Genomic DNA, 27,685 nt, shown 5'->3' with positions numbered 1-27,685 from the left:
AACTCTGTGTGCTATCCCATTTTTGACAAGGTAGCCACCCCTCCTCCATTGCCCAATTTCTAATCTCATTTTATATCAACATAACCTTGTGACTTAAAACTTAGACAAGATTTCAACCAGATTTTCATCAGGTTTATTTGGTAAATCTTCAATAAATTTCTTAAACTCTTGACCATTGGCTAACAGGCTTCCAACATTCAATTGTAAGTTTAGAAAAACCCTCAACAACTCTCCTGTGAAGCCTGAATGTTATCTACTCCTCCTTGTAGGGCATCATTAATTACTTCTAGAGTTAAGTCTTTTATCTCTAGCTTTTATGAATTTTAAATATAATTTTAACTTTTTCCGTCCTACTTTAAGTTCGTGCTGCAAAATTTACCGTATCTGCCATGAAAGTGACAGACTTTAGTTTATCAACAATCAGTAAATCCTTTGTTATACAATTATGTACTTTAGACACTCTTTAAACTATCTGTACTCTGGATCTTAATAGATCTCACGGACACTGTCTTCTGTATTTTTTGCAGAGCCTCTGCATATAATATGCCCATTTCTATTTGAACATGCTGCACTTTTTACAGCTTTATAATATACAGGACACCCTGTACAAGCAGAGCTATGTTCCCCCTCTATCATTCCTACAATTTAGCCTAATGTCTTCTCCACAATTGCCATAATCATGTTCTCTATCAAATCGACCAAACCGCTTTTTACCCTTACACACAACTGCTACACGACCAAATTTCTGGCACTGAAAACATCTCAAAGACTCAAACAATATAAACTCATACAACCTAAATTAACCCTATCCAGCAACTTTTTTCCCCATCAAATTTAATCAACACCGATAAGTTATCTGCTCCAGCTCCACCACAAAATCCTTTTAAACATTTGGTGTCCACAACTTTTCCCCTACATTATTTTTAACTTGGTTCATGGTTACATCGAGGCACTCCGGATTACTCCCCAAAGCCAGTCATTCAATATAATTTCTTGGTGTTACTTTCTTTCCTCACACAGCTTTTAACCCAAAACGTTACACTCTCCTTTTTTTATTTGAATCCTGTGTGGAGCCTTCATCACTTGACGATAGATCACTACAATCCTCAATCGGCCGCTTTCCCAGAAACCCACCATTCGCCTTCCTTCATACATCTCCTATCACCCTATACCACCTCTGTCTTCTCCATCGCTTCCTGCCTGAGAGAAAGCTCCTAACAATGGGCCCAGGACCCTGCTCCAAACCCCGTCGGTTTAAGTAGCTCCTGTGATTTCGACTCGAATCTCAATCTCAATGAGTCCCCAATGATCGCTCCGGTATCCCGCCACAGTTCAACTTCCGGTTATTCCGGCGAAGCGACGCAAATGGCGTCACTTCGCAAGCTACGCACAGGCTCAACGTGAAGACGTCATCGCCTTGTAAAGCCGGCGGAGCGGTCACGCAGGCGTACTGAGTAACATCCGGGCTTGGATAGGATGAATCCTAAATTACAACATGGCGACGGAGGGAGGAGGGAAGGAGATGAACGAAATTAAAACCCAGTTTACTACCAGGGAAGGTGTTTATAAAGTGTTGACCCACTCTGAATACAGCCGGCCCAATAGGGTGCCTTTTAATTCTCAAGGATCCAATCCAGTCAAGGTGTCATTCGTAAATGTGAACGACCAGTCCGGCAATGGGGACAGAATCTGCTTTAATGTGGGCCGGGAGCTGTACTTTTACATTTACAAAGGCATAAGGAAGGTAAACATCAAGATGTTAATTTTTGCGGGGGCGGGGTCAGTGAATGGGAAACAAGGCCTTAACAAAAAGTGGTTGTGTACAGTGCACAGTGTCTGGTTAGCAATGAGTTGTTATTGCGGCTATTAAGGGTGGGAGCTGAGCTGACCCCTTCAGCCCAGCTTGTCAGCTATAAACCGCACCACCTCCCCAATGAGCAATTATGGAAGTCGTGTTCAGTTTGCAAACACGTTTGGATTAGTGCAGTGGATTAAGTCAACGTGAGTTTGCAGAGATTCCATGGTAGTGCCGTTGGTTCATTTTGTGTATGATTGCTTGTGCACTTACTAAACTAAATTTCAGCATTTAGAAGAATAATATGTGGAAAGAATTGAAATATAGCACAATTTAAATACTGTTTGAAAATTGTCAAAGGGTTGCTTTGTTTTTGTACAAAATGACCCGGGCAATGTTCAAAATGTTCTCTGCTTGCCTTTTTTATACATAGTTTAAAACTGTTAAATTAAAATAGTGCTGATGAATCACCTCTTCAAAATGTAGCTCTGGTGAAGAAATTTTCATTGGACGAGGGGTTAAGAATGTTACCGGGTACACCTTGCTGGACTTGTTTTTAGAATATGATGATTTAGAATGATTTGAACATTTATGATGTTTCATATATTTATATGCTTTTTAAAAATTTTGTGCTACTTGCAAAAACAAAATTTTTACTTTACATTGTTTTTTTTTGAATTGTATTATTTAACTTATGAATAAGGCCCAATAGCTGTTTATTTTTGAAGGAGCAAAATATATTCGTTGAAAAATAATTACTTGGATATAATTGGAGGCCATGTTAAAAATATTATTGAAGCTGTTGAATGTTGTTCTTAAAAGAAGTGATATTGATTTGACCAAGTGTGTTAGATGGGGTTGGCAGAGAGTGATTAATTAAACATAAATAAATCAAATGGAAAAGCATGGATACAGAGTACATTTCCCGAGCTTGTATCTGAGTTAGTTAGAATAGGTTAACATGTTATCTGTCTTGTGCAGAACAGCAGTGTTTTATATTTTGCAATTAAGGAAAAATTAACAGTGCTTAAGTACATTGAAAGATGTTGTGAATGATTAAAAATATACAATTATATTTATGGACCAAAGAAGATCTGGGCATGAGACTAAATGTGAGGTTTCAGCTGTTTGTATTTCTTTTAAAGAAATGATTGTGCTTAGTTTACATTTTGGGACAGTTAAACAATATAATCTGCATCAATGCTTGTTCAGTAGAGTTGATTGCATACAGGAATGTCTGTAATCGTCATAACAATTAAATATCAAATCAACTCTATCATAAAGGTTGATATGTTTTAGATCATTTGTAGTTTTCCATTATGTAAAAAATTATATTTTACTGCATTTCCTTCTTTTATATCTTGTACCTGCTTGAGATCTGCAGAGTGCCTCTTGATGATATTTCTAATGTAGTTGCTGTGACTTCATTGGGTAGATGCGCAAAGATCTAGCAGTTTCTTAGTGTTGATTAGCCAGAAAGCAGGACCAAGTTACCTTCTGAGATGGATTTGAGCCAGCCTGGTTTGTAGTCTACTAATCAACGTACGCATTCTCTGAAGAAGGGTCTCAGCCCGAAATGTTGACAGTTCATTTCTATGAATCCTTTCCTGATCTGCTGACTTCCTCCAGCATTTTGTGCATATTGCTTTAGGTTTCCAGAATCTGCAGAATTTCTCGTGTTTGTGGTATACTAGAACACTTATTACCAGGCATATTTAAATAGAACCTCGAGTGTAGACTGTCATTCCAACTGAAGAATCTTCTCAGTCGATTTCAGGTAACCCAGTCTATAGAAAGAGCCTAGCCAGAGAAATTGTGTTGCTTGCTAGTAGGCCTTTTAATTACTGACTAAACTGCACTTTTAACAAAGTGCTCGAGGGGAGTGATTTGTTATTCATTGTTGGTGCAGTTTCTAACCCTGCTGGGCACTCAAGTTCTTTGGACATGGAAAAATGAGATAATGTAAATACACTGAGAATAGGAATAAAGCCCCACAAGCTGCAGGTTTCTGAATAGCGTGATTAAGACAATTAGAGCAATAGTGTTGGAGGGTAGAATTTATTTTTGAGGGATTGGTGTTGTTTCTGTGGCAGGAAGGAGCTAGACTGGTTAGACCCAAACAAGACTGAACCAATATCAGGGGTCTGTGTTTGTCCTGTTGGGGAGAGCTTCAACTGGATGTGTGGAAACGGATGGGTATATGAGTAGGGAGGTAGAAAAAAACGGAGATAGATGATGAAAAGACGAAAGAATGGGAAATAGAAAGCAAAAGGAGGGGATAAAGGGCAAGAGCTACAACAGACGATAGGTAGGTTTAAGGCACTCACAGCTATCTTGACTACCTCTTCCCACCCTGTCACCTGTAAAAATGCCTTTTCTCAGTCCCTTTGTCTCAGCGACATCTGTTCCCAGAATGAGGCTTTCCTTTCCAGAACATCAGAGATGCCCTCTCTCCAAAGAACGGGGTTTTCCTTCCTCTAGCATTGATATTGCTCTCACCTGCTTCTCTTCCATTTCCTGGACATCCACACTCACTCTATTTCCCTTTGCCTTTACGGAGATAGAATTTCTCTTCTCCTCACCTACCACCCTATGAGCTTCCAAACCCAGCATATCATTCTCCACAACTTCTGCCATCTCTAATGGGATCCTACCACCAAACGCATCTTAATCCCCTATTGACTCTCAGCTTTCCACTGGGATCACTCCCTCTGTGAATCTCTTGTTCATTCGTTCCTCCCCACTGATCTCACTCCTGGCACGTATCCACGCATGTGGAAGAACAGCTATACCAGCCCATTCACTTCCTCCCTCACCTCCATACAGGGCCTTCCAGGTAAGGCAATGTTTCATCCGCAAACTTGGGGTGTCTACTGTATCTCGTGCTCCCGATGTGCCCTCAGTTACTTTGCTGAGACCTGACGTAGATTTGGGGACCACTTTGTTGAGCATCTTTGTTCCATCCACAACAAGCAGGATTTCTCGGTGGTCAACTATTTTAATTCCAGTCCCTATTCTCATTCTGCCCTGTTGGTCCATGGCCTCCTGTATGGCCATGATGTGGCCACTATCAAGATGGAGGAGCAGCACCTTGTATTCTATCTGAATAACCTCCAATCTGAAGGCATGGATATCGCTTTTTTTAAACTTCTGGTGATTTTTCGCTCCTCCCCCTTTCCTCCTCTTCCATTCTCAGTTTAGGCTTCTCACCTGCTTATCACCTCCCCTGATGCACTCTTCCCTTTCTTGCATGGTCCACTCTCCCCTCCTATCAGATTCCTTCTTCAGCCCTTTACCTTTTTCCCCTTATCACTTCCTTTCTCACTTCATTCTCCTCCCCTGCCCCCACTTTCTTACTCTGGTTCCTTACCTCTTCCTTTCCAGTCCTGATGAAGCGTCTCGCTCCAAAACAGCAACTGTTTATTCCTCTCCATAGATGCTGCCAGACCTGCTGAGTTCCTCCAGCATTTGCTGTGTGTTAATATAAGGCAGATTTTTGTGTGTGGGGCGTGGAACAGAAATTAAGAGTTCTGCGTCTAAGTGCTTGTGTTAACTGAAACTATGAACTACGACCGTAACTGAATGGTATGATATACTGATTATGGGAACCTAGTTATAAGGAGCTGAAAGCTAGGAACTTAGTATACAGTTGTATCTACTGGTGATACTGGGACAGCTCTGCTAATCAGGGTTGAAATAATTCAAGTAGTATGAGATGATTGAAGCTAAGAAAATGTATTCTGTTTAGATGGAGGCAAATAAAATAACAAGGGAAGGTAAGCAGTGGTAGGAGTAATGTATAGGCCCACAAATGGTAAGAAAAGTATAAAAAGAAAACACTAAGAAAAAGCATAAATCATGAAATAATGAGGGGTATGTTAATCAGGGTGACTGTAATTTTTAGGTTAATCTCAAAATGAAAGATACAAGAATAAATTTGAGTGCATTCGGGATAGCTTCCTTGTGGAACCAATCAAGGGACAGGCTAATTTGGATCAGATAATATGAAATGAGATGGATTAAATAAGCCATCTTGGAATACAACACCCGTCAGGAAGTTCTGATCACAACGTGATAGAATTTAGCATTCACTATGAAAAAGGAAATCTTTTTTTAACTTGAGGAACTTGAAGAGAGTTGGTTAAAGTGTAGTGATTAAGTAGGTTCAGGTAAGGTAGCAAAAGTTTAAAGAGGAATTTCATGGCTCCCAGCAAATGTATTCCAGTGAGAAGGGTAGTGTCTAAGTGAAAGAATAGAGGGAATAACGCTTACCAACAAAATTAACGAGGGTGTTATGTTGAAAAGAAAAAATGTAAAGTTGCTACAACTCGTGGTAGCCTTGCAAATAAGGGATAAGTTCAGACTACAATGGACTACAATAAAATCATGGGGAAATTAAGTTCAGTGAGAAGCAATAACTTGATAATCATGTGTCCATAAAGAGGAAGAGAAAGGTGAAAGTGAACAAAGGCCCTGAGTGAATGAAACTGCAGAAATGTTTATGGGTAGCAAGGAAATGGCAGAGAATTGAACAGATATTTTGCATCAATCCTTGTGGTAGAAAATAGTATGAGCATCGATGATAGTTTACAGAAGTGGTTGGGGAGAGGATTTAATTATCATTACCATCAGCAGAGAATATTAGGCAAATTAACAGCCTGAAGGGTCCCAAAGACCTGATAGCTTAAGAGTTAGCTACAGGATTGGTGGATGCAGTGGCAGTAATCTTTCAAAACTCCTTAAATTTTGGTGAAGTACAAGAGGAATGGATAACTGCCAGAGTGGCCCATCAGAACATCTTGCAAGGCATCAAGCCCCAATGGTGTATTTGGCAGGGCACCCAAAACCTGTAGCAACCAACTGGCTGGAATGTAAACAAATATCTCGAACCTCTAATTGCTGCAATCGGAGGCTCCACCTGCTTCAAAAGGGCATCAATCATGTTGGTGCCCAGAAAGAGCAGGCCGAGTTACCTCAACAACAGTTGCCCAGTGGTACTCACATCTATTGTGTTTGTGTCCTCCATGAAAACCTGATTCAGAATCTGAGCATGATTCAAAAAGCGTGCAAAAATGAAAAGGCGGCAGGTCTGTTAGCCGAACCATTATTATTGGTAAAAATGGTAGAATCAATTATGAAGGAGGTAAACAATATTTAGAAAGTCATAATTGGATCAAGCAGAGTTGACGTGCTCTATGATGGAGAAATGATGTTTAATTGGTTAGAGTTCTTTGTGGAAGTATAGAGATGACAAATAATATATTTTGACTATCAAAAGGTACTGAAGAAGGTGCCACGTAAAAGAACAATGTGATTAGAGTTCATGGTGCTGGATGTAATTTTAGCATAAAGGTTGGAATAAAGTGCACCAAACGCCATGTAGAGATAACAGGTTTATTTTCAACTGGATAACCTGTAACCAGCAGGGTGCCAGAGGGATCAGTGCTGTGACCATTGCTGGTTTTATACAAATGTAGGTGGAAAGTCAAACGAGTTGGAAACAGTTAAGCAATATAGATTGAATGATGAAGCAAAACAATGACAAACGGGATACAATGTAAGACAATATAAAATTCATTTGGAAGGAAGAGTGATGAAACAGATTTAAATAGAGAAAGACTGTGTAAAGCTGAAGTACAGAAGTTGGGGTTCTTCCCGTATGAAACAAAGGTGACATAAAGCTAAATGCAGTGTATAATTGGAAAGAATTTTAATTCAAGGAGACAGGGATGTCTTATAACTGTACAAAGTATTAGTGAAGGCCATCTAAAGTAATTTTATTGATTACCTCATTTAAGGTAAGATTATTGATGGCAAGTTGGCGAAGGTTCACTAGGATGATTCCAGATATGAGGGGATTATCTTAGGAAAGGTTTGGATCTTATTAAAATAAAATTATTAGCAGCTTGACGATCTGAATTCTTGGGGATGTTTTCTTTTGTACAGAACTTAGAATCAGAAAATAAGGTAATGTCTATTTAAGATGAGATAAGGAAGGATTTCTTTTGAGTATTGAGAGTCTTCAGAATACCTTATTTCAATGATATGGAGGCTGAATTCTTTGAATTATAAAGAGCACTTTACAAGAAGACTTTCGGTGGAACTGTAAGTTTTTAAGTGTGGAGAGACTTATGGTGCTGCTATTTGAAATAAGAGTTTGTGAATTCTTCTCTCCAACTTCTGGTAATTTCTCTCCCCTCCTCTTTCGTTCTCAACTGTGGCTCCTCACCTGCTTATCACCTCCCCCGGTGCACCCTTCCCTTTCTCGCATGGTCCACTCTTCTCTCCTATCAGATTCGTTTTTCAGCCCTTTACCTTTTCCCCCCTATCACTTCCCTTTCTCACTTCATTCTCTTCCTCCCCCCCAAAAAAAACCTGGCTTCACCACCTATCGTATTCTAGCTTGTACCCCTTCACCTCCTTAACCACCTTACTCCGGCTCCTTACCTCTTCCATTCCAGTCCTGATGAAGAGTCTCACTCCGAAACATCAACTATCGTATTCCTTTCCATAGATGCTGCCTGCCCTGCTGAGTTCCTCCAGCATTTGCTATGTGTTAACATAAGGCAGGTTTTGTGTGTTGGGGGTGGGGGAGAGGAGGAAAGCGGAACAGAAATTAAGAGTGCTACATCTAAATGCTTGTGTTAACCGTGAGCTAACAGCGTAACTGAATGGTATCTGATTATGGGAACATAGTTACCAGGAGATGAAAGCTAGGAACCAGTTGTATCTACTGGTGATACTGGGACAGTTCTGCTAATCAGGGTTGAAATAAGTCAAGTAGTGTGAGATGATTGAAGCTAAGAAAATGTATTCTGTTTAGATGGTGACAAATAAAATAACAAAGGAAGGTAGGCAGTGGTAGGGGTAATGTATAGGCCCACAAAGAAGTAATGTAGGTCTTTTCTTTGTGCACTTGGAGGTTTAAAAAAAAAAGCTGAAGGAAGAAAGCAATATAGATATATAAACAGTTTTATTAATACTTGGCCATTCCCGCAGGAATAGCTCCCATGGTGAAGGTAATCATGTTGGGGAGGGTTTATCTATTGTTTGTGTTTGGTATTCGGTTTGGGTGAATTACATTTGAGGTGTTTTTGGTAAAAAGAAAAAATATCAAATACTTTATTGAAAAAAATCTTTAATAGTGTCCCATTTAGAAATAAACTATTATGCATAGAAGCCAGGTTCAATTTGTGCACAGCTGACTAAGTAACAGGCAATAAAAGATTGAGGTGAATGGTTCTTTTTTTAGACTAGAGGAAAGGGAATAGTGGTGTTCCCCTATGGTCTGTGTTAGTTTTATTGTTTTTTTAATATACAGTAGATCGTGGTTAATTGGGCCATCGGTTAATTGGGGCAACCGCTTATTTGGGGTAACTCTTAAAGAACAAAACTAATTGAGAAAATAGCCGGATTCTGTTCATTTATTTGGGAAAATTGCTGGTTAATTGGGGCAAGAGACTGTTGCTGAACGGTTTCTAAGTAGCTTCAATTGCATTAGGCACTGCACCAGTTTTAGAGTGGACAGTTTTAAAATAGCATCAATTGCATGTGTTGTTGCTGAACAAGCAGTGATTTTTGTCACTGATAGTTGGTGAAAAATAAGCATGAAGACAATTCAGAACTGTTTTGTTCACATCTGTTTCAAGCATTCAGACTTGGAGATGCCAGAAACAGCTGGGAGTGAAAATGAAACAATTTCACTATTTTAACAACTTAGGAACTACAAAGAATTTGAAGGCATCGACAATCAGCTTGAATGTTACAATGAAAGTAAAGATTCGGAGGATGCAATCATTGCTAGCATTGTATGAAAGAAGTCCATTCTCTGCTTGAGGTGTCTGCACTGATTTTGTTCATTGCATAGATGAACTTCTTCGTCGTTGACTATTAGGAACTAATATGCAGTTTGATAGTATTGGTAATGTTCTAATTTGTTCCTTATTTCATTTAAATACATAATCTGTTACTCAGATAAAGTAACACACACAAAATGCTGGTGAAATGCAGCAGGCCCACCATCCATAGGAAGAAGCACAGTCGACATTTTGAGCCGAGACCATTCGTCAGGACTAACTGAAAGAAGAGATAGTAAGAGATTTGAGAGGGGGAGGGGAGAGAGATCCAAAATGATAGGAGAAGACAGGAGGGGGAGGGATGGAGCTAAGAGCTGGAAAGTTGTTTGGCAAAAGGGATACAAGGCTGGAGAAGGGAGAGGATCATGGGACAGGAGGTCTAGGGAGAAAGGAAGGGGGAGGGGAACCCAGAGGAAGATGGAGAGCAGGCATGGAGTAAATGTGAGAGGGGCAGAGGGAGAAAAAAAGTGAGGGGGGAAAAGGGAATAAATAAATAAGGGATGGGGTAAGAACAGGAGGAGGGGCATTAACAGAGCTTAGAGAAGTTCATGTTTATGCCATCAGGTTGGCGGCTACCCAGACGGAATATAAGGTGTTGTTCCTCCAACCTGAGAGTGGCTTCATCTTTACAGTAGAGGAGGCCATGGATAGACATGTCAGAATGGGAATGGGACGTGGAATTAAAATGTGTGGCCACTGGGAGATCCTGCTTTCTCTGGCAGACAGAGCGTAGGTGTTCAGCAAAACGATCTCCCAGTCTGCGTCGGGTCTCACCAATATATAGAAGGCCACATCGGGAGCACCGGACGCAGTATATCACCCCAGCCGACTCACAGGTGAAGTGCCACCTCACCTGGAAGGACTGTCTGGGGTCCTGAATGGTGGTAAGGGAGGAAGTGTAAGGGGATGAGCAGAGTTGATGGTGGAGGAAGGGAAGCCCCTTTCTTTTAAAAAGGAAGACATCCCCTTCGTCCTTGAATGAAAGGCCTCATCCTGAGAGCAGATGCGGCGGAGACGGAGGAATTGTGAGAAGGGGATAGCATTTTTGCAAGAGACAGGGTGGGAAGAGGAATAGTCCAGGTAGCTGTGAGAGTCCGTAGGCTTATAGTAGACATCAGTAGATAAGCTGTCTCAGAGATCAAGAAAGATCAAGAAAGGGGAGGGAGGTGTCAGAAATGGACCATGTAAATTTGAGGGCAGGGTGAAAGTTGGAGGCAAAGTTAATGAGGTCAACGAGCTCAGCATGCGTGCAGGAAGCAGCGCCAATGCAGTCGTCGATGTAGCGAAGGAAAAGTGGGGGACGGATACCAGTATAGGCTTGGAACATGGACTGATCCACAAAGCCAACAAAAAGGCAGGCATAGCTGGGATCTATACCAGTGCCCATGGCTGCACCTTTAGTTGGAGCAAGTGGGAGGAGCCAAAGGAGAAATTATTAAGAGTAAGGACTCATTCTGCTAGATGGAGGAGAGTGGTGGTAGAGGGGAATTGATTAGGTCTGGAATCCAAAAAGAAGTGGAGAGCTTTGAGACCTTCCTGGTGGGGGATGGAGGTATATAGGGACTGGATATCCATGGTGAAAATAAAGCGGTGGGGGCCGGGGAACTTAAAATCATTGAAAAAATCCAGAGCGTGAGAAGTGTCACGAACATAGGTGGGAAGGGATTGAACAAGGGGTGAATAAAACAGTGTCAAGGTATGCAGAAATGAGCGGTTTTTTAATACCTTTTTAACAATTTCTATGAAACTTAATTGAGCCAAAATATACTGGTCCCATTGTGTCCCAATTAACTGGAATCTACTGTATTAATAACATAGCCTTGGGGGTGCAAGGCACAACTTCTAAATTTGTAGCTAACTCTAGAGTTAGTATGGCATACTGCAAAGAAGATGATGGTAGATTGCAGTAGAATATGTAAAGAGCGTTGGCAGGGCAGATACAGAGAAATGAAAGGGGATACATTTTGAAGGGGCGAATGAAAAAACAAAGTATGTTTAAAAGAGATGCAGGATCAGAGGGACCTGAGATAATAGGTGCCCAAGTTATGAAAAGCGACAGGGCAGATTGAGAAACTGAGGCATTTTATATTTTATCAGCAGGGGATCCACAAAGAGAGGGAGAGAATGGTATTTATTTATTTATTTCGGGATACGGTGCAGTAACAGGTCCTTCCAACTCAACGAGCCCTGCCACCTGATTATGTCCATGTGACCAGTTAATCTACTAATCCATACATCTTTGGAATGTGTGAGGAAGCCGGTGTACCCCGGAGGAAATGTATGCGGTCACAGGAAGAACAGCGGCTGGATTGAGCCCAGGTTGCTGGAGCTGTACAACCATTAACATCAATCATTATGGTATTGATGAAGATCTACAAAAAATGGATTGGAGAAGTTATGCTTTGAAGAGAAGCGTGAGGCAAGAATTGATGTCAGAATGGCTCATGGGATGTTGTTACCTTTGTGAGGTCAAGAACTGGAGGTCACACATGAAACAGAGGAAGAAGATTAAGCAAGCTGAAGAAATATAATTTCATTCGGTTTGTGGCTGGAATCTGGAATATGGCACTTACAGGTATAGTGGCCAGGAAATGTGCAAAGCTGTGGAATAAACGTTGCTAAATGGAACTGGCAAAGTGCTCCGGTGAAGAGCCGGTATAGGTATGATAGACTGTGTGCTGGTATCCGGTGCTGTTTTCTTATGATTTGTAAACAATAGGAGTTTGCTTTGGCTCTGGAGAAGATGCTAAGGAGATGCACCAGGATGTTGTGGGGGTGGAACATTTCAATTATGAGGAGAGACTGAATCAGAGGTTATGATGGGGAATGCAAAATTATTTGAACCTAAGAGGGTAGACATTAAGAAATTGTTCTTCACAACTGATGATTATAGATTTAGGAGAAGGACCAAAGGTCTAGAGGAAGTTTGAGGAAACTTTTATTTCCATCCTTGGGTAGTTAAATCTGGAACATCTGACTTGATTGGGTGGGGGGAAGTAGAAAATTTTGGTAGATGAGTACTAATTTCTATGGCATAGTAGTCTGTTGACCAAGAAGGTAAATGGGTAATTGATGATAGGCATGAACAAGTTTGTTTTTGTCTTGTGTGACCTTAACTCAATTCTATTTTGGAAAAGATTATGGCAAAAATCTAGTGACTATTTGACAAGTTTCTCAGATGACTTAATGGAGAGAAATAATCAGATAATTTGTTGGACTGTTTTACCTGAAAAGAAATCGGAGCTGCAAACTGTATGTAGAGCAGGCATTCCCAATCTGGGGTCCATAGCATTAAAAGATTGAGAACCCCCAATGTAGAGTGAGATGCTAATGATTGGACTGCATGTAGATTACAGAATGATATTTGAGGAAATAAAAATCAGGAGGTTTAATATCACTGGCATATGTTGTAAAATTTGTTGTTTTGTGACTGCCGTGCATTGCAATTAGGCGCTCAGGTGGTTGGGGTTATCCATGGATGGTGCATCCGAGCAGTCTGTCTACGTGATACGCAAGCCAAGTCAGTATGGTATGGAGAGCAAGCTCTCCCTCACCACGCAGGTAATAAATCCAAAGAAACAGCAGCTTTTACCAATCCTGTGCTGTAGACCTTCCATTGCAGATGCAATCAATTAGATACTCTCCATGATGCTTCACAGGAGCACCACAGGAATGTGTGCTTAGCCCCCTTCTCTACTTGCTTTACATCTATGACTATGTGGCTAACTACAGCTTGAACACCATATACAAGTTTGCTGATGACACCACTTTGGTGGGCTGTATCAAAGGTTGTGATGAATCAGCTTATAGGAGGAAGATTTGAAAATTTAGCTGTGTGGTGTAATAACAACAGCCTCTTACACAATGTCAACAAGACCAAGGAACTGATTGTAGACTTGAGGGAAACCGGAGTCCATGAACCAGTACTTATTGGAGGATCCGAGGTGGAGAATGTCAGTAACTTTAAATTCCTACCTCAGAGGACCTGTCCTGGACATATCATGCAAAAAAGCGCAACTGTGTCTCTACTTCCCCCGGAGTCTGCAGAGATTTGGCACGTCATCAAGAACCTTGGCAAACCTCTATAGATGTGTGGTGGAAAGTCTGCTGACTGGCTGCATCATGGGAGCACCAATGCCTTTGAGCAGAAACTCCTACAAAAGGTAATGGATTCGGCCCAGTACATCACGAGTAAAACCTTCACAACCATTGAGCACATCTACATGAAACATTGCTATAGAAAAGCGGCATCCATCATTGAAGGTCCTCACCACCCAGGCAATGCTCTTTTCTCAGCAACACACACAAAATGCTGGAGGATCTCAGTAGGCCAGACAGCATCTATGGAAGAGAGTACAGTTGACATTTTGGACCGAGACCCTTCATCAGGACATGATCAGTCCTGATGAAGGGTCTTAGCCCAAAACGTCGACAGCACTCTTTTCCATGGGTACAGCCTGGCCTACTGAGTTCCTCTAGCATTTTGTGTGTGTGGCTTGGATTTTTAGCATCCGCACATTTTCTCTTGTTTGTGCTCTTTTCTTGCTGCCATCAGGTAGAAGGTACAGGAGCCTCAGGACTTGTACCACCAGGTTCAAGAACAGTTACTACCCCTCAACCATCAGGCTCTTGAACAAACGAGGAAAACTACACTCATTCTATTTCTGGTGTTCCCACAATTGATGGCCTCACTTTAAGGACTCTTCGTTGTTATTTCATGCTCTTGTTATTTATTGCTTTTTATTTGTATTTGAATTTGCACAGTTTGTTGTTCTTTGATCCCATTACAGTTACTGTTGTATAGATTTGCTAAGTATGCCTGCAGGAAAAAGAATCTCAGGGTTGTGTGTGGTGACATGTATGTACTCTGATAATAAATTTTACCTTGAACTTTGAACTTTTTAACTTTGATCTGTAGAAATTTGCGTGAAGTGTCTTTGGTAACATACCAATACTTCTCGAACTCCTAATGAAATATAGATACTGTTGTGCCGCTTTTGTGCTACTACTATGTCGACTCAGGCCTAGGGGGCCGGCGTCGCTTTTCTAATTACATCAGTATGTTGGGCCCAGGGTAAATCCTCAGAAATGTTGACACCCAGGAACTTGAAACTACACACCCTTTCCACTTCTGACTGAGGACTGATGTGTTTCCTCTACTTCCCCTTCCTGAAACTCACAATCAATTCCTTGGTCTTACTGATGTTGAGTGTAAAGTTGTTGCTGCGACACCACTCCAGCAGCTGACCTATCTTGCTCCTGTATCCCCAGTCCTCACCATTTGAAATTCTGCCACCAATAGTTGTGTTGATGGCAAACTTACTGATGGTGCTTGGGCTGTGCCTGTCTACACAATTGTGGATGTAGAGAGACTTGAGCAGTGGGCTCAGTGCACATTCAGAGGTGCATCAATGTTGATTGTCAGCAAGGAGGTAATATTTCTGATTTGCACTGACTGTAGTTGCCCAGTGAGGAAGTCAAGGATTCAGTTGCAGAAGGGGTACAAATGCCCAAGTTTTGGAGTTTGTTGATTAGAAATGAGGGTATGAGCTGCAGTCAATAAACAGCAACCTGACATGGGTATTACTATTGTCCAGTGATCCAAGGCTGAATGGAGAGCCAGTGAGATTTCATCCGCTGTAGACCTATTGTGGCTAGGCAAATTGCAGCAGGTCCCAATCCTTGCTTAGGCAGGAGTTGATTTTAGCCATGGCCACCCTCTCAAAGTACTTCATCACGGTAGATGTGAGTGCCACTGGGTAATAGTTGTTGAGGCCGCTCACCCTGCAGTTCTAGGGCACCGGTATGATTGTTGCCATTTTGAAGCAGATAGGAACTTCTGACAGCAGCAGTGAAGGATTAAAGATGTATTTGAACTCTCTGCCAGTTGGTTGGTACAAGTTTTGAGAGCCCTGCTAGGTACATCATTGGGGCCTGATGCCTCATGAGGGTTCGCACTCTTGAAAGATGTTCTGACGTCGGCCTCAGAGACTAAGTGTTATTCTGGCATCCTCTGTAAATCCTCCTTGTGGAATGCGTGGGTTTTCTCCGGGTCCTCTGGATTCCTTCCAAAGGCATATTCGGATAGGTTAATTGGTCATTGTAACTTGTCCCATGACTAGGTTAGGAGTAAATCGGAGTTGTTGGGGGTAGCAGGGTAGTGCCACTGGAAGGGCACTTTATCTCTAAATAAAAATATATTTGTTCTACTTAATTTAGGAATTAATTTTATAATACCTTGCATGTTGAAATATTTGTTGTTTAGCTGTCGTTTAATTTACTTATTTACTGTATTGCTGGTGTGCAGTTCAGTTCTAAATTTCCAAATAATGGATAAAGCCTCCTTAATTTTTGTGTCATGGTACATGAATGCTGGGTTTGCCAAGGATTCCTTTCGTTGATCCCTGGTTCTCTGAGAAGTTGAGTCATCTTGAATGACTGTAGTCCTTGTATAAGTATTGCCGCGTGACCTTGAGCAGGGACTTCCATCCTTTAGAAGCAGTGATAATGAAAGAGCAGTAATAAAAATACCCTTTGCTCTCCAATAACCTGCTCACGAATGAAGTTCAGTTTTGCCAGCACTTCAGACTTAAACCAAATGTGGACTGAAGTGCTGAATTCCAAAGCTGAGGTAAGAGTGCTGTGAGATCGTGGTAGTATTTGATTGCATGTAACATCAAACATGCACCTGGAGGCTCCAAGGTCTGTTTCTAGCATTTTCTCTTTTTATTCTATTATATCTTATAGATCACTTGGGTTAATAATTTTATAAGTGTAATGTATCTAGCATACTGTTACATTTAAGGTAACTTATGTCAGCAGGGGTAAACGTCAGTTAAGTGAGTATCAATAAAACAGGGAAGAATATAATAGAAAATGAGGAAAGATCGTTCATTTGAGTGCTGAGTTACTGTTGGGCCAAATACCTGTTCCTTCACTATGTAAAGTTCACAGAATATGAAGGATCTGAGGTAAATAGAGTTGGACAGATTTGTAATCCCTGACAAAGGTTAACCTGATATTTTCCCAAAAGGGATCATATAAACCAGGCTTTGGTTTGATTTGGACAGGTACATGGATGAGAGGTGTGTGGAGGGATATAGTCCAAGTGCAGGTCAGTGGGACTAGGCAGAAAAATGGTTTGGCACAGTGAGAAGGGCCAAAAGGCCTGTTTCTGTGCTGTAATGTTCTATGGTTCTCAGCAGATCTCACAGACAAGCATTAGAATTTTGTTGATATGAGTTGGTGTGCTCCAAAGGCATAGTGAATAGTTTGTTGTGTTGGAAGCTGTGGTCGTGTGAGAATTTTAAAAATTATTTCTATCTTTTTCCAATCAATTATTGTTCCTCTTTGCCACAATATGTCCTAAATTGGAAAGAACATTTTAAAAAGAAATTAATTTCTTATGTGCTCTACCTGGCCATTCTGTGGCCTTACTCCAAAGATCACCAGATTTTCAGCAACTTTGTTTTCTAATTGTTTTGGATATTTCCTGAATTCCCTTGACAATGAAAGAAAGCGAGGAAATTGTTTTCTTGCTGCAGGCATGTTGGGTTGTATGTTTCTTGCTTTGTTTTCCACAAATGGGAAAGGAAAGGCACCCACCCTTTTGCATTATATGCTCACCTAAATAAAAAAAAAGTTCTTTACAGAGCTTTTGTGAATATTGGATATTGACTTAAGTTACATATCTTTTGAAGGTTGTTCCATTCTGGCCAATGAGTTTTTTAATTTTTAAGCAAAGTACTTGCAATTGGAATTGAGGTTAGTTTATGAGGGAGAGCACCCTGCCTTCAGGTGTCAGAAGTAGTTATAATCAGACAAGAAAATAAGGTTATTAGAATATAACCTATTTGGATTGTCTTACATTTGAGATCTGATTTCAAAACACATTTGTATCATTTTTTTCCCCCAAAACCCTGAATTGCTTTACTCCATGTCTATTGAGGAGCCACTCCAATTTCCTTTTGCCTGTATTAATTCAGTAGTTAGGTCAATTTAACATTCCAATGGCTTTTATCTTTGTATGCAAATCAGATTTTCATATTGATTTCAGTACAAGTTGTCAGTGGTTTTCCACATTCCCAGAGGAAAGTGTATGTCTGAGAAATACAAAGTTACACTCAGATGTTACTGATGCAAAGTTATGAGCGATCAAGCATTTTATAACCATATAACAATTACAGCACGGAAACAGGCCATCTTGACCCTTCTAGTCCGTGCCGAACTCTTACCCTATCCTAGTTCCACCGACCTGCACTCAGCCCATAACCCTCCATTCCTCTCCTGTCCATATGTCTATCCAATTTAACTTTAAAGGACAATATTGAACCTGCCTCAACCACTTCTGCTGGACGCTCATTCCACACAGCTACCACTCTCTGAGTCAAGAAGTTCCCCCTCATGTTACCCCTAAACTTTTGTCCTCTAACTTTCAACTCATGTCCTCTTGTTTGAGTCTTCCCCACTCTCAATGGAAAAAGTTTAACCATGTCAACTCTATCAATCCCCCTCATAATTTTAAACACCTCTATCAAGTCCCCCCTCAACCTTCTGTGCTCCAAAGAATAAAGACCTAACTTGTTCAACCTTTCTCTGTAACTTAGGTGAAACCCAGGCAACATTTTAGTAAACCTCCTCTGTACTCTCTCAATTTTATTGACATCTTTCCTATAATTCAGTGACTAGAACTGTATACAATACAATATATAATTAGTCAGGGTATCAAGGGATATGGGGAGAAAGCCGGAATTTGAGACTAGATGGGAGAATACTTCAGCTCATGATGGAGCAGGCTTTAAAAATATTTGTGAACAGGTTGCTTATTTGCTTCAGTGGCCCAGGAACAGCAAAAGAATGTTGATAATAGACAATATTCTCTTCAACACTCAAACTGTCAAGTGATTCATTCTTTAAATTTCTTTAAATGAGTTTGCCAAAGATGCAGGTATCATTGTAGATCTACCAGCAAATCCACAAAATCACTGACAGGAGAGGGTGTATTGGTTAGGGGATGATAGTTACAAGGTAATATGCAATTATACAAAGTTCTTGGATTAGAAGAACTGCTTTTTTGGTGGAGGGGGTGTTGTATTATATAATGAGTTTGAGTATAGCAGAACAAATTTTTAAATTGAATTTTGTATATTTTTCCACCAAATGCTAGCTAAATAACCCGTGTAGTTGGCTGTTGGTTATGAACAAATTTCAATAGCTGCTGCAAAACTTAAATTGCAAAGTCTATTAGAATTGAGTTCAGTATTTTATTTTCTGGTTGGATTTCTTAATTGTTCACAGAAATGCAAATGTACAAACATTTGGCTTCATCTCCCCCTCTCAGTATGGAAGTTCCTCCTATTTAACATTGAATTATTTGAAACTAACAACACATTCTATGCACATTTTTCTTAACTGAACTTTGTAGCTTTTTTTGTACAAAAGAATAGCAATAAAATGTAATTGTGATGGAAACTGCACCTTGTAAGTTTGCACATGTTAAATCCTATATTGTACATATCCACATAACAGCCTTGCATTTTAGTACAAGCTTGGATGTATTCCCCAGTTAAAGTAAATTTTCAAATAAAGGTTTTCCTTTTTATGCAATTTTCCTTTTATCTTTTCCTTGCAATCCACAGGCAATTTGGAGGGATGCTTTTGCAATTTGTTAATATCTCACTTAAAAGATGGAGCCTCTTGACATTGAGCTCTTCACTGAGTTGAGGTTTGCACTACTTTGCTCGAGCAACAGAGCCTAAAGCTCCAAAGAGAATACAGAAACTGCACCCAGTATATTTTCTGACCTTCATTCCCGGTGATCTGAGTATGGCAGTTTGTTACGATCCCATGTCTGAGTGTGCATTGCAGGCCTGTAATCAATGGGAGGAGGTTTTCCAAGATTACTGAAATTCAAACCCACATCTTAATACCATGTACTGATCTGATTTAGTGTAATATCCAGTGTCTTAATGTTATTCATTTTCTCACATTTTATTTTCCTTTTTATTAAAAATGCAGCCATTTTTAAAACAGACTTTTGTATCTTCATCATCTTTTTATGTTGATAGGAGTTCCAGATGTAATTTTAAAAAACTGACCCAATGGTTATGACCTGTAGGTTTGGAGGAAAAAGTACAGAAATGCAAGTTCAAAAATATTTACAGAGTCACAAAAACATTAGGAAGAGGTTTTAAAGTAAGACATTAAACAAGTTCTCGGTGTATTTTTAACATTGGAGTAAAGACTTTACCAGCATGACACAGAATAGTTTTAGGGTTGAAACATATGTGGCATGGTAGTGTAATGGTTGGTATAACACCATTACAGCACCAGCAATCAGCAATTAAGATTCAATCTGTAATGTTCTCAGTATGACTGCAGAGGTTTCCTCTGCGTGTTCTGGTTTTCTCCCATGTTCCAAAGACGTTTGGGTTAGCAAGTCGTGGAAATGCTGTATTGGTGCTGGAAGCAAGGCGATGCCTGTGGGCTGTCTCCGGCACACAGGTGTCATCTTCAGATGTGTGGGTCACTGATGCAAATGATGCATTTCACTCTGTTTCGATGCATATGTGACAAGTAAAGCTAATCTTAATACTTATACATTTACCACTTGACAATTACCTTCGGCTAAATTTAATTATGCAAACAGCCGCTATCAATAATAAATTAATGATGGTGTACTTAAAGTACAAGAAAAGATAATGATATTTATTATAGTAAAAGAGAGGCAAATACACTTGCAGTTTTCCATCAAGTTGTAGCTTGCTCTCCAAACTAAACTACATGCACTGCACTTTAGATGTACTGTACTGTAGAATAGATGAGTACATGTACTGTATACTCACTATTCGTATTAGAACCTTGGAAAGGCGAGGGAAGCTCATTAAACACATGCTTTCTAATTTAACTGCTCGACTATTAGAGTCATACGTATTTGTTTAGTTTTTTGATCTAGATTGAATTCATGGATGCTATTATTTTCATATTCTACAGAGACTAGTATTTAAATGTATTATAAATCAATCATTTGTTTTTGTTTGACTCACAGCAATGCCACATGTAGTGCTCCTGCTTCATGGCTCCAGCTACACAAGGTTGATCCTCTCTCTTTGGTGCTACCTTTGTGCACTTTGTACATTCTCACTCTAGTTGTCTGGGTTTTCAGTTTCTTCCCGCATCCCAAAGACATCCTGGCTGGCAGGGTTAATTGACTGTAATGAATTGCCCCTAGTGTAGGTGTGTGATAGAATAAGGATGGGGCAGATGTGTATGCGAAGGAATGTGTTACAGGAAAAAAAAGTGGGCAAATTGGACTGATGGTATTAATCTGAGAGCCAGCATGATGTGATGGGCTAACTGGCTACCTCTTGAGTCATAACAAATGAGAAATTCATCCTGTTAGCTGAGGTTTTGTGTGTCTTCTAAGCAAGTAGTTATTTTGATTAAAATTGAGCTTGAGTTACATTACTGAATTTGGTGGTAATATAAAAAATAACTCGTGTAGTTGTGTTGCATTTAAAGATGTTTGACAGGTAGAAAGTTTTGACTATGTTTGCAGCATCATTGTTAAAAGGCACAGACTCTAGGATCTCAAGCAAAATAGGGTGCTGGATGTTGAGTCCTGTTTTATATGCTGCAGCATGTGTTGTTGCTCCTTTATGATTGAGTGTAAATATACATTTTATCCCTAAGCTGTAATATCAAAGTAACCTCTAGATTTATTTTGCTAAGTCTGATTTCTTGGCAAGTAAAGCAAATAGAAAGTGTAATTACTATCATCCAGTTGTCTATTTTAACTTCTACAGGTGTGTAAAGAATGGGGAAAAATGCCCGGTGGTGAAGAACTACTTTTGACCTGATTTTTAACATAAATTAAAATATTTCAAATTATGATTTCCTTCAAGCAAGTTAATTCCAATATCATTGTTAGTATTTAGGATCGCATACAAAGTAAAACATTATTCCATTTGGTTCTCAGTTATTTCAAGAATTCTGTCTTGTGCAGTCACGTAACAATATGTTCCGATGCCAGCTTTGATTATTTGTAGTTGCTTTTCTTGGCTTGTGCCTTTTTGTTTAGGTGACTGCTACCAATATCTTGAACTTCCCTCCATTCCCCCCACCACCTTACTCTGACTGCTCATCATCTTCAGTCCTGATGAAGGGTCTCGGCCTGAAATATTGACTGTATTCTTTTTCACAGATGCTGCCTGACCTGAGTTCCTCCAGCATTTTGTGTGTGTTGTTTGGATTTCCAGTATCTGCAGATTTTCTTTTGTCTTGAACTTCATACTATGAAATGTGATGAAGCTGTTCACTTTGTAGATGTTCTTGTTGTTACTAATATGGATTCAATGATAGTGCTGTACTTTGATCTAAGCATGAACATACGAGGGGTGATTGAGAAGTTCGTGGCCTCAGGTAGAAGGAGTCAATTTTAGGAAACCCAGCACATTTATTTTCCCTACATATACACACTTAGTCCAGTGGTCATGGAGCATACGGATCCCGTCTTTGTAGAAGTGGTCCACAGCAAGGGTGATTGATAAATTGGTGGCCTAAGGTAGAAGGAGATGAGTTATTAACTTCCAACTTTCTGCATTATCACTCAGAGTTGACCTGCACATGCATGTAACGAGAGCGTCGTGGACCTCCAGGTAGACTGCAGCAGGGGTGATTGATAAGTTCGTGGCCTAAGGTAGAAGGAGATGAGTTATACAGCTCTCGTTACGTGCACGTGCAGTTCAACTCTTTGAGTGAAAATGCAGAAAGTTTGAAATTAATAACTCATCTTCTACATTAGGCCATGAACTTATCAATCACCCCTCGTAATTAAGGTTGATATTTCTGAGAAATGATGAGGCCATGTTGTGAGGTACAAAACATTATTATAAGATGAATATAAAGTTAAAATCCATTGTACTATACCCTACTCTAATATGGGAAATACACCTTTCATTCTGATAGAAGGGCTGTCTGCATTCCATCAGTCTTATCACATCAGAAAAGGATCCAGTGTACATTTCTAGTGTTGTCTGTCCTCCAAGGAATTACTTGTATTTGCTTTCAGTGCTGTTTTATTACGTCGGTTCACAATATGTTATAATTGATGCCATTTATATCACCTAAGCAAAGGAAATAGAAATGTTGTTATATAGTTAGAATCTACTTGGCAAATGAAATTATTGGAATGCCAAACTGTCCATGCCTCAAATATGCAGATATGAAATACTCGATGCGCTATGTTAATTAATAAAGCTGCTTGAAATGTGCAAAATTTTCTGAAAGTCACTAGCTTCAAGAATGTTTTGTAATTCTGGGTTGTATGCATCAATTCCTTGCGCTTTTTTAGCGAGTAAACAGTGTATTTAAGAAATAACGGTGAGGTAGGAGGGTAAAAAGAGTGAATATTATCAAAACACAAACTTTTAAACAGATCTATAGAGGTGGTAACAGAACAGAGGAACAAACTTCTTGATCCATGGTATTTGTGCTGACCATGAGGCTAATTTAAATTGTGTATCTGCCTGCACAATATCATGAAAAGGCAACGTAACTTCATTGGACATGTGATTAAGAAAGAGGAGTTAGAATGCACAGTAATTATGGGAAAGATTGAAAGGAAGAAAGCGAGAGGAAGACAAATGATGATAGAGACAGCAGCCGGAGAACTGGAAATGAATATCAATGAATTGATCCACTTGACCCGAAACAGGAGTGTGTGGGCCATGGCAGTCAAAGCTCAAACAGGGCACGGCATCTGATGATGATAATCTGCCTGTATGTGGTCTGGATCCCTCAGTTCCCTGCCTGTTCTAATGTCTCTTTAACAAGTTACTAATGTTCTTTAGAGGCTTGTTTCATACTGTCTCTGTGAGCACCATGTATTTAATGTGTACCGATAATAAGGGTTTGGGCAGCAGTTTACTAGGGTCATAAGGAATAAGATACAGTAATTGCATTCATTTTTAGATGGGAGTATTTCTCCACCCAGCATGTTGCTATACCTGTCTGCCCTGAGAATGTATCACAGAAGTTTGAACACCTCCATAGTCCAGAATTGTAAGCAAATCATCCTACATATTTCTTTCATTCTACCCAACTAATTTGAGTTCAGATTTTGACCTCAGGCTCGCCATTTCTTTTTGGTTTAGCCTAAACAACTTCTGTCAGCAGAAGGGGTGGATGATTTGATTTGGAAGGCACAGAAGAGTTATATAGAACTCCGGTGATATTTTGAAGACAAAATGGTTGGCATGTTGATCATCTGAAGATAGAGCCATGGAGGTGTACAACACGAAAACATTCTCAGGAATGCCTTGCAAATTCTGTCACTTGTCTACACGCTAGGGGCAAATACAACAGCCAATTAACCAACCAACCAACATGCACATCTTTGGGATGTGGGAGGACATCAAAACACCTGGAGGAAATCCAAGCAGGCTACTTTTAAGCTAATGTGTATTCAAGTTTGATTCACTGTCTAATGCTATGTGTATGTGTATAAAACGCAATGAGTCTCAGTTTTATTAAACCAGACATCATACATTGTTAAAAAGCTCAGTCAAGGAGTTAAATATCAAGGTGTACCTTAAAGGAGGGAAAGTTGGAGAAATTTAGGAAGCAAACTCGAAAGTTCCAGACCTTTTTATTAGTTTGCAATGCTTTGTCTCGATTCAACACAGGCAATTTGTGTAATTCAATGGCTTTGTGGAAAATGTTCAGTTTAAAAACAAAAGGATTCTATAGGTTTTGGTGTGCTGCAGTTTTATCTTTTTATAGATCACAAAACGGAGTACTAATGACTACAAATGAATAATAGTTTGAATAGTGTAGCTACCTAGAAGCATTTTGAATGGAATATTATTTTACAAAACTATACGGGTCTTTAGATTTTCAAATGAGTTATTGTGATGGTGTTATTGCTCCCTTGTCACTAGTGCATAATAGTCTTTTTCATCCGGGAATTTATCCTGGGTTGTGCTTTATTCCAAAACTACATTTCAAATCTGGGTAACCCATTTACATCTAAGTGCAATCTAAAATTGTATTTTGATTCTTTTTACATATTGAAACTGTTGGAGTGTTACAAAATTGTATTTTCCAAGTTGGGTGCACTTAACACCCACTGGCCATAATGCCAGCAACACACCTCTTCTATTGTAGCTTCTGACATTTTACATGAATTCAGATCTTGGAATAATTTATTTATTTCTGCTAAAAATTTCTCAGTCTGTGTGAAGATTTAATATCTGTTCTAAATAAAAAGCAAAAACTTGTTTTACTGGAAAACAGTTTTACTGTTTGAGGTACTGCTACTCTTTTTTTGGGCTGGGGAGAGAGCTCTTATGGCTTTGAGAGAAATTTCAAGACAGTTTCAAAAGTATTTCTTTTTTTCCCCTCGCAGCTTTAAAGATGACAATTTGGCCAAGTGAATCTTTGTCAGCTGAGGACGTTATGATCAATCTGATTCCTCTGTAGCCTGGTTTTTCTCACATGGCCATCCTCTCTGCCCTGATTCTCCTACCACCCACATATGCAAGGGACAATTAACAGAGACATCAATTTAACCTAACAGAATGGGAGCAATGTGGACATAGGGAAAACATGAAAGCCGCACACAGCACTTGAGACTGGTATTGATCCCAGGTTGCTAGATCTGTCAGGCAATAATACCAACTGTCTGTTACCATGCAGAATTTTGCCACCATCTCTTCTGCCACCGCCCCCCTCCCCAAACCCATGGATTCTGCTGAGCCCACTGAGTTCCTCCAGCTGATTGATTGTTGCTCTAGAATATGTAATCTGTCGTCAGTTTTGTCTTCAACAGTACCAACTGCTGTAATGCTGCAGCATTGTTTCTATCCGAATTGGGAGGAACTGCATTTTTTTTTTGGTGTTACGGATATTGTTTGATGTTAAATTTCCCCTTGCAGATACTAAACTGGACATGCCTGTCGACAACACCAAATAAGATCGTGTTTTAAGTCTGCAGGATTGCATTTTAATTTGAATATCGTGAGAGTTCAAGTTGAACTGTTGGTGCAGCACTTGTGGAAGATCATCAGACTGGTGGAAATGGTTTAGCGTCTGTCAACATGAAAGTGGAATGATATGCTTCCATAGATTTTGAAAATTCATCACTGAGAACCGAAACTTATTGATGGCCAATGTTATGATACCATTGTCTTGGTTGAGTGCCTGAGCCATAGAATTGCTATGTAAACACGAGAAAATCTGCAGATGCTGGAAATTCAAGCAACACACAAAATACTGGTGGAACGCAGCAGGCCAGGCAGCATCCATAGGAAGAAATACAGTCGACGTTTCGGGCCGAGACCCTTCGTCAGGACGACCCGAAATGTTAACTGTGCTTCTTCCTGTAGATGCTGCCTGGCCGGCTGCGTTCCACCAGCATTTTGTGTGTGTTGCTTGAATTGCTATGTAACATTCTTTTTGATTTTTGAAAAAGTCTTGGTATGTGTAAGCTATTTTAATGAGAAAATGCTTTAATTAGTGTTTTTGGCATCCACTGAATAATTAGTATTATTTAGATTTGGACCAATTTGTTGTAGTCACATTACATAAACGTGGCCCTTAGTTTATCCTGAAGGATATCTGATTGAATTGGCAAACTATAACCTTGCAAGGTTACTTGTGTGGGGACACTTAGGCCTCTTAACTACAGATATCTGCTGTTTACTGTTTTTGTCACAACTGTTAAACAATTCTAGATGTTAAAATCCTCAAACTCTTTGCATAGTATCTTGGTTTTCTAAAAACTTGGTTTTGTAAATGTAGGAATATTTAGCTTTTCAGAGGTGGAAAAGACCCACAGGTATTATGCACACAGGCTAATCTGATGTGAGAACTGAAAATGCAAGTGGGGGAGGAAAAATACCACAAAGTTCAAACCTATATTTATTAGTGATAGCAGCTCATATATTCCATTAAAATATCTTTCAGTAGTATCAGTATTCATCATCACCAATGCAGTAATACTGTCAGCAGAATTTGACTATATTTACATTACACTAGACTCTTTGGATTAGTCTGAATTGTTTTTGAACCTTTTTCATAAATCGTGGATAGAAGAAAACTTTGATGTAATGTCATAGATGGAAACACTTCCTAATATTTGGCAAAACTCTTTTCCTAATAAAACTAAAGTTTCTGTATGTTCCTATACTTTTAAAAAATCTAGGTGAACAAGCTAATGTTTAAAATAGATGGTTCTTTATGTTACTTGCTTGCAGCATGAGGAAAGTTTTTTGATTTTTTTTGCAGGCAAAAAGTAAACAATACTGAAACATGAAGTCAGTTAAATGACTTCTTAGAAATTTTTCCATAGGAAAGTTGCCAAAGAATTCCTTTGTTATTGTTTACACCTACACTTTAGTCCTTGGTTACTACATCTTGGCTTTTGATCACAAACTGTATTATGTACTTGTGAACAGTATGAAATAAAGAATTTTAATGTTTGCAGATTATGTAGTTTGTAATATTCCACAGTTGTGTGTGGAATTCGTGAATGTTCATTGAGTTGGATGTGAGAGGTCAAAAACAAAAGTATGATCAATGTTTCTTTTTGCTTCCTTAGGCTGCAGATTTAAGCAAACCTATAGACAAGCGGATATACAAGGGAACACAGCCCACCTGCCACGATTTCAATCATCTGACAGCTACAGCCGAAAGTGTCTCGCTCCTTGTGGGCTTTTCTGCAGGACAGGTTCAACTTATAGACCCTGTAAAGAAAGAAACTAGCAAGTTATTTAATGAGGAAGTAAGTGTTACTAAATAAGCACAACCTAATCACTACATCATAGTTACCCCACATTTCCAGTTGTTTAACTTTCAATGTGTTTTAGCAGTCATCAGTCAATCACAAATGAGTAATTGCATATTGCAGGAGATCTTTAAATCTGGAACTGCTAGATCGAGAATCCCTTTGATTTTCCTTATATTGTCTTCCTTAAAATGTCAGTTATAATTTTCTTTCCCTATTGTTGCATGTCTAACTTATTACCACTTGCAT

General features: G+C 39.6%; 1 protein-coding gene across 1 annotated transcript in view; it reads left to right on the top strand.

The window, feature by feature from the left end:
• The first annotated feature begins 1,468 nt into the window (after nt 1-1,468).
• wdr20a (WD repeat domain 20a) overlaps nt 1,469-27,685 on the top strand; it is a 44,029-nt gene continuing 17,812 nt past the window's right edge. Inside the window, exons 1-2 of the mRNA XM_063047274.1 lie at nt 1,469-1,744; nt 27,251-27,433. Of these exons, the coding sequence (XP_062903344.1) occupies nt 1,496-1,744; nt 27,251-27,433 (432 nt within the window). The 5' untranslated portion in view covers nt 1,469-1,495. The remainder of the gene's footprint in view (nt 1,745-27,250; nt 27,434-27,685) is intronic.

This window comes from Mobula hypostoma, chromosome 1, assembly GCF_963921235.1.
Source record: "Mobula hypostoma chromosome 1, sMobHyp1.1, whole genome shotgun sequence".
NCBI classification, from domain to species: domain Eukaryota; kingdom Metazoa; phylum Chordata; class Chondrichthyes; order Myliobatiformes; family Myliobatidae; genus Mobula; species Mobula hypostoma.
Note: the sequence above shows the minus strand (reverse complement) of the source record. Positions and strands in the feature narration are given on the sequence as shown.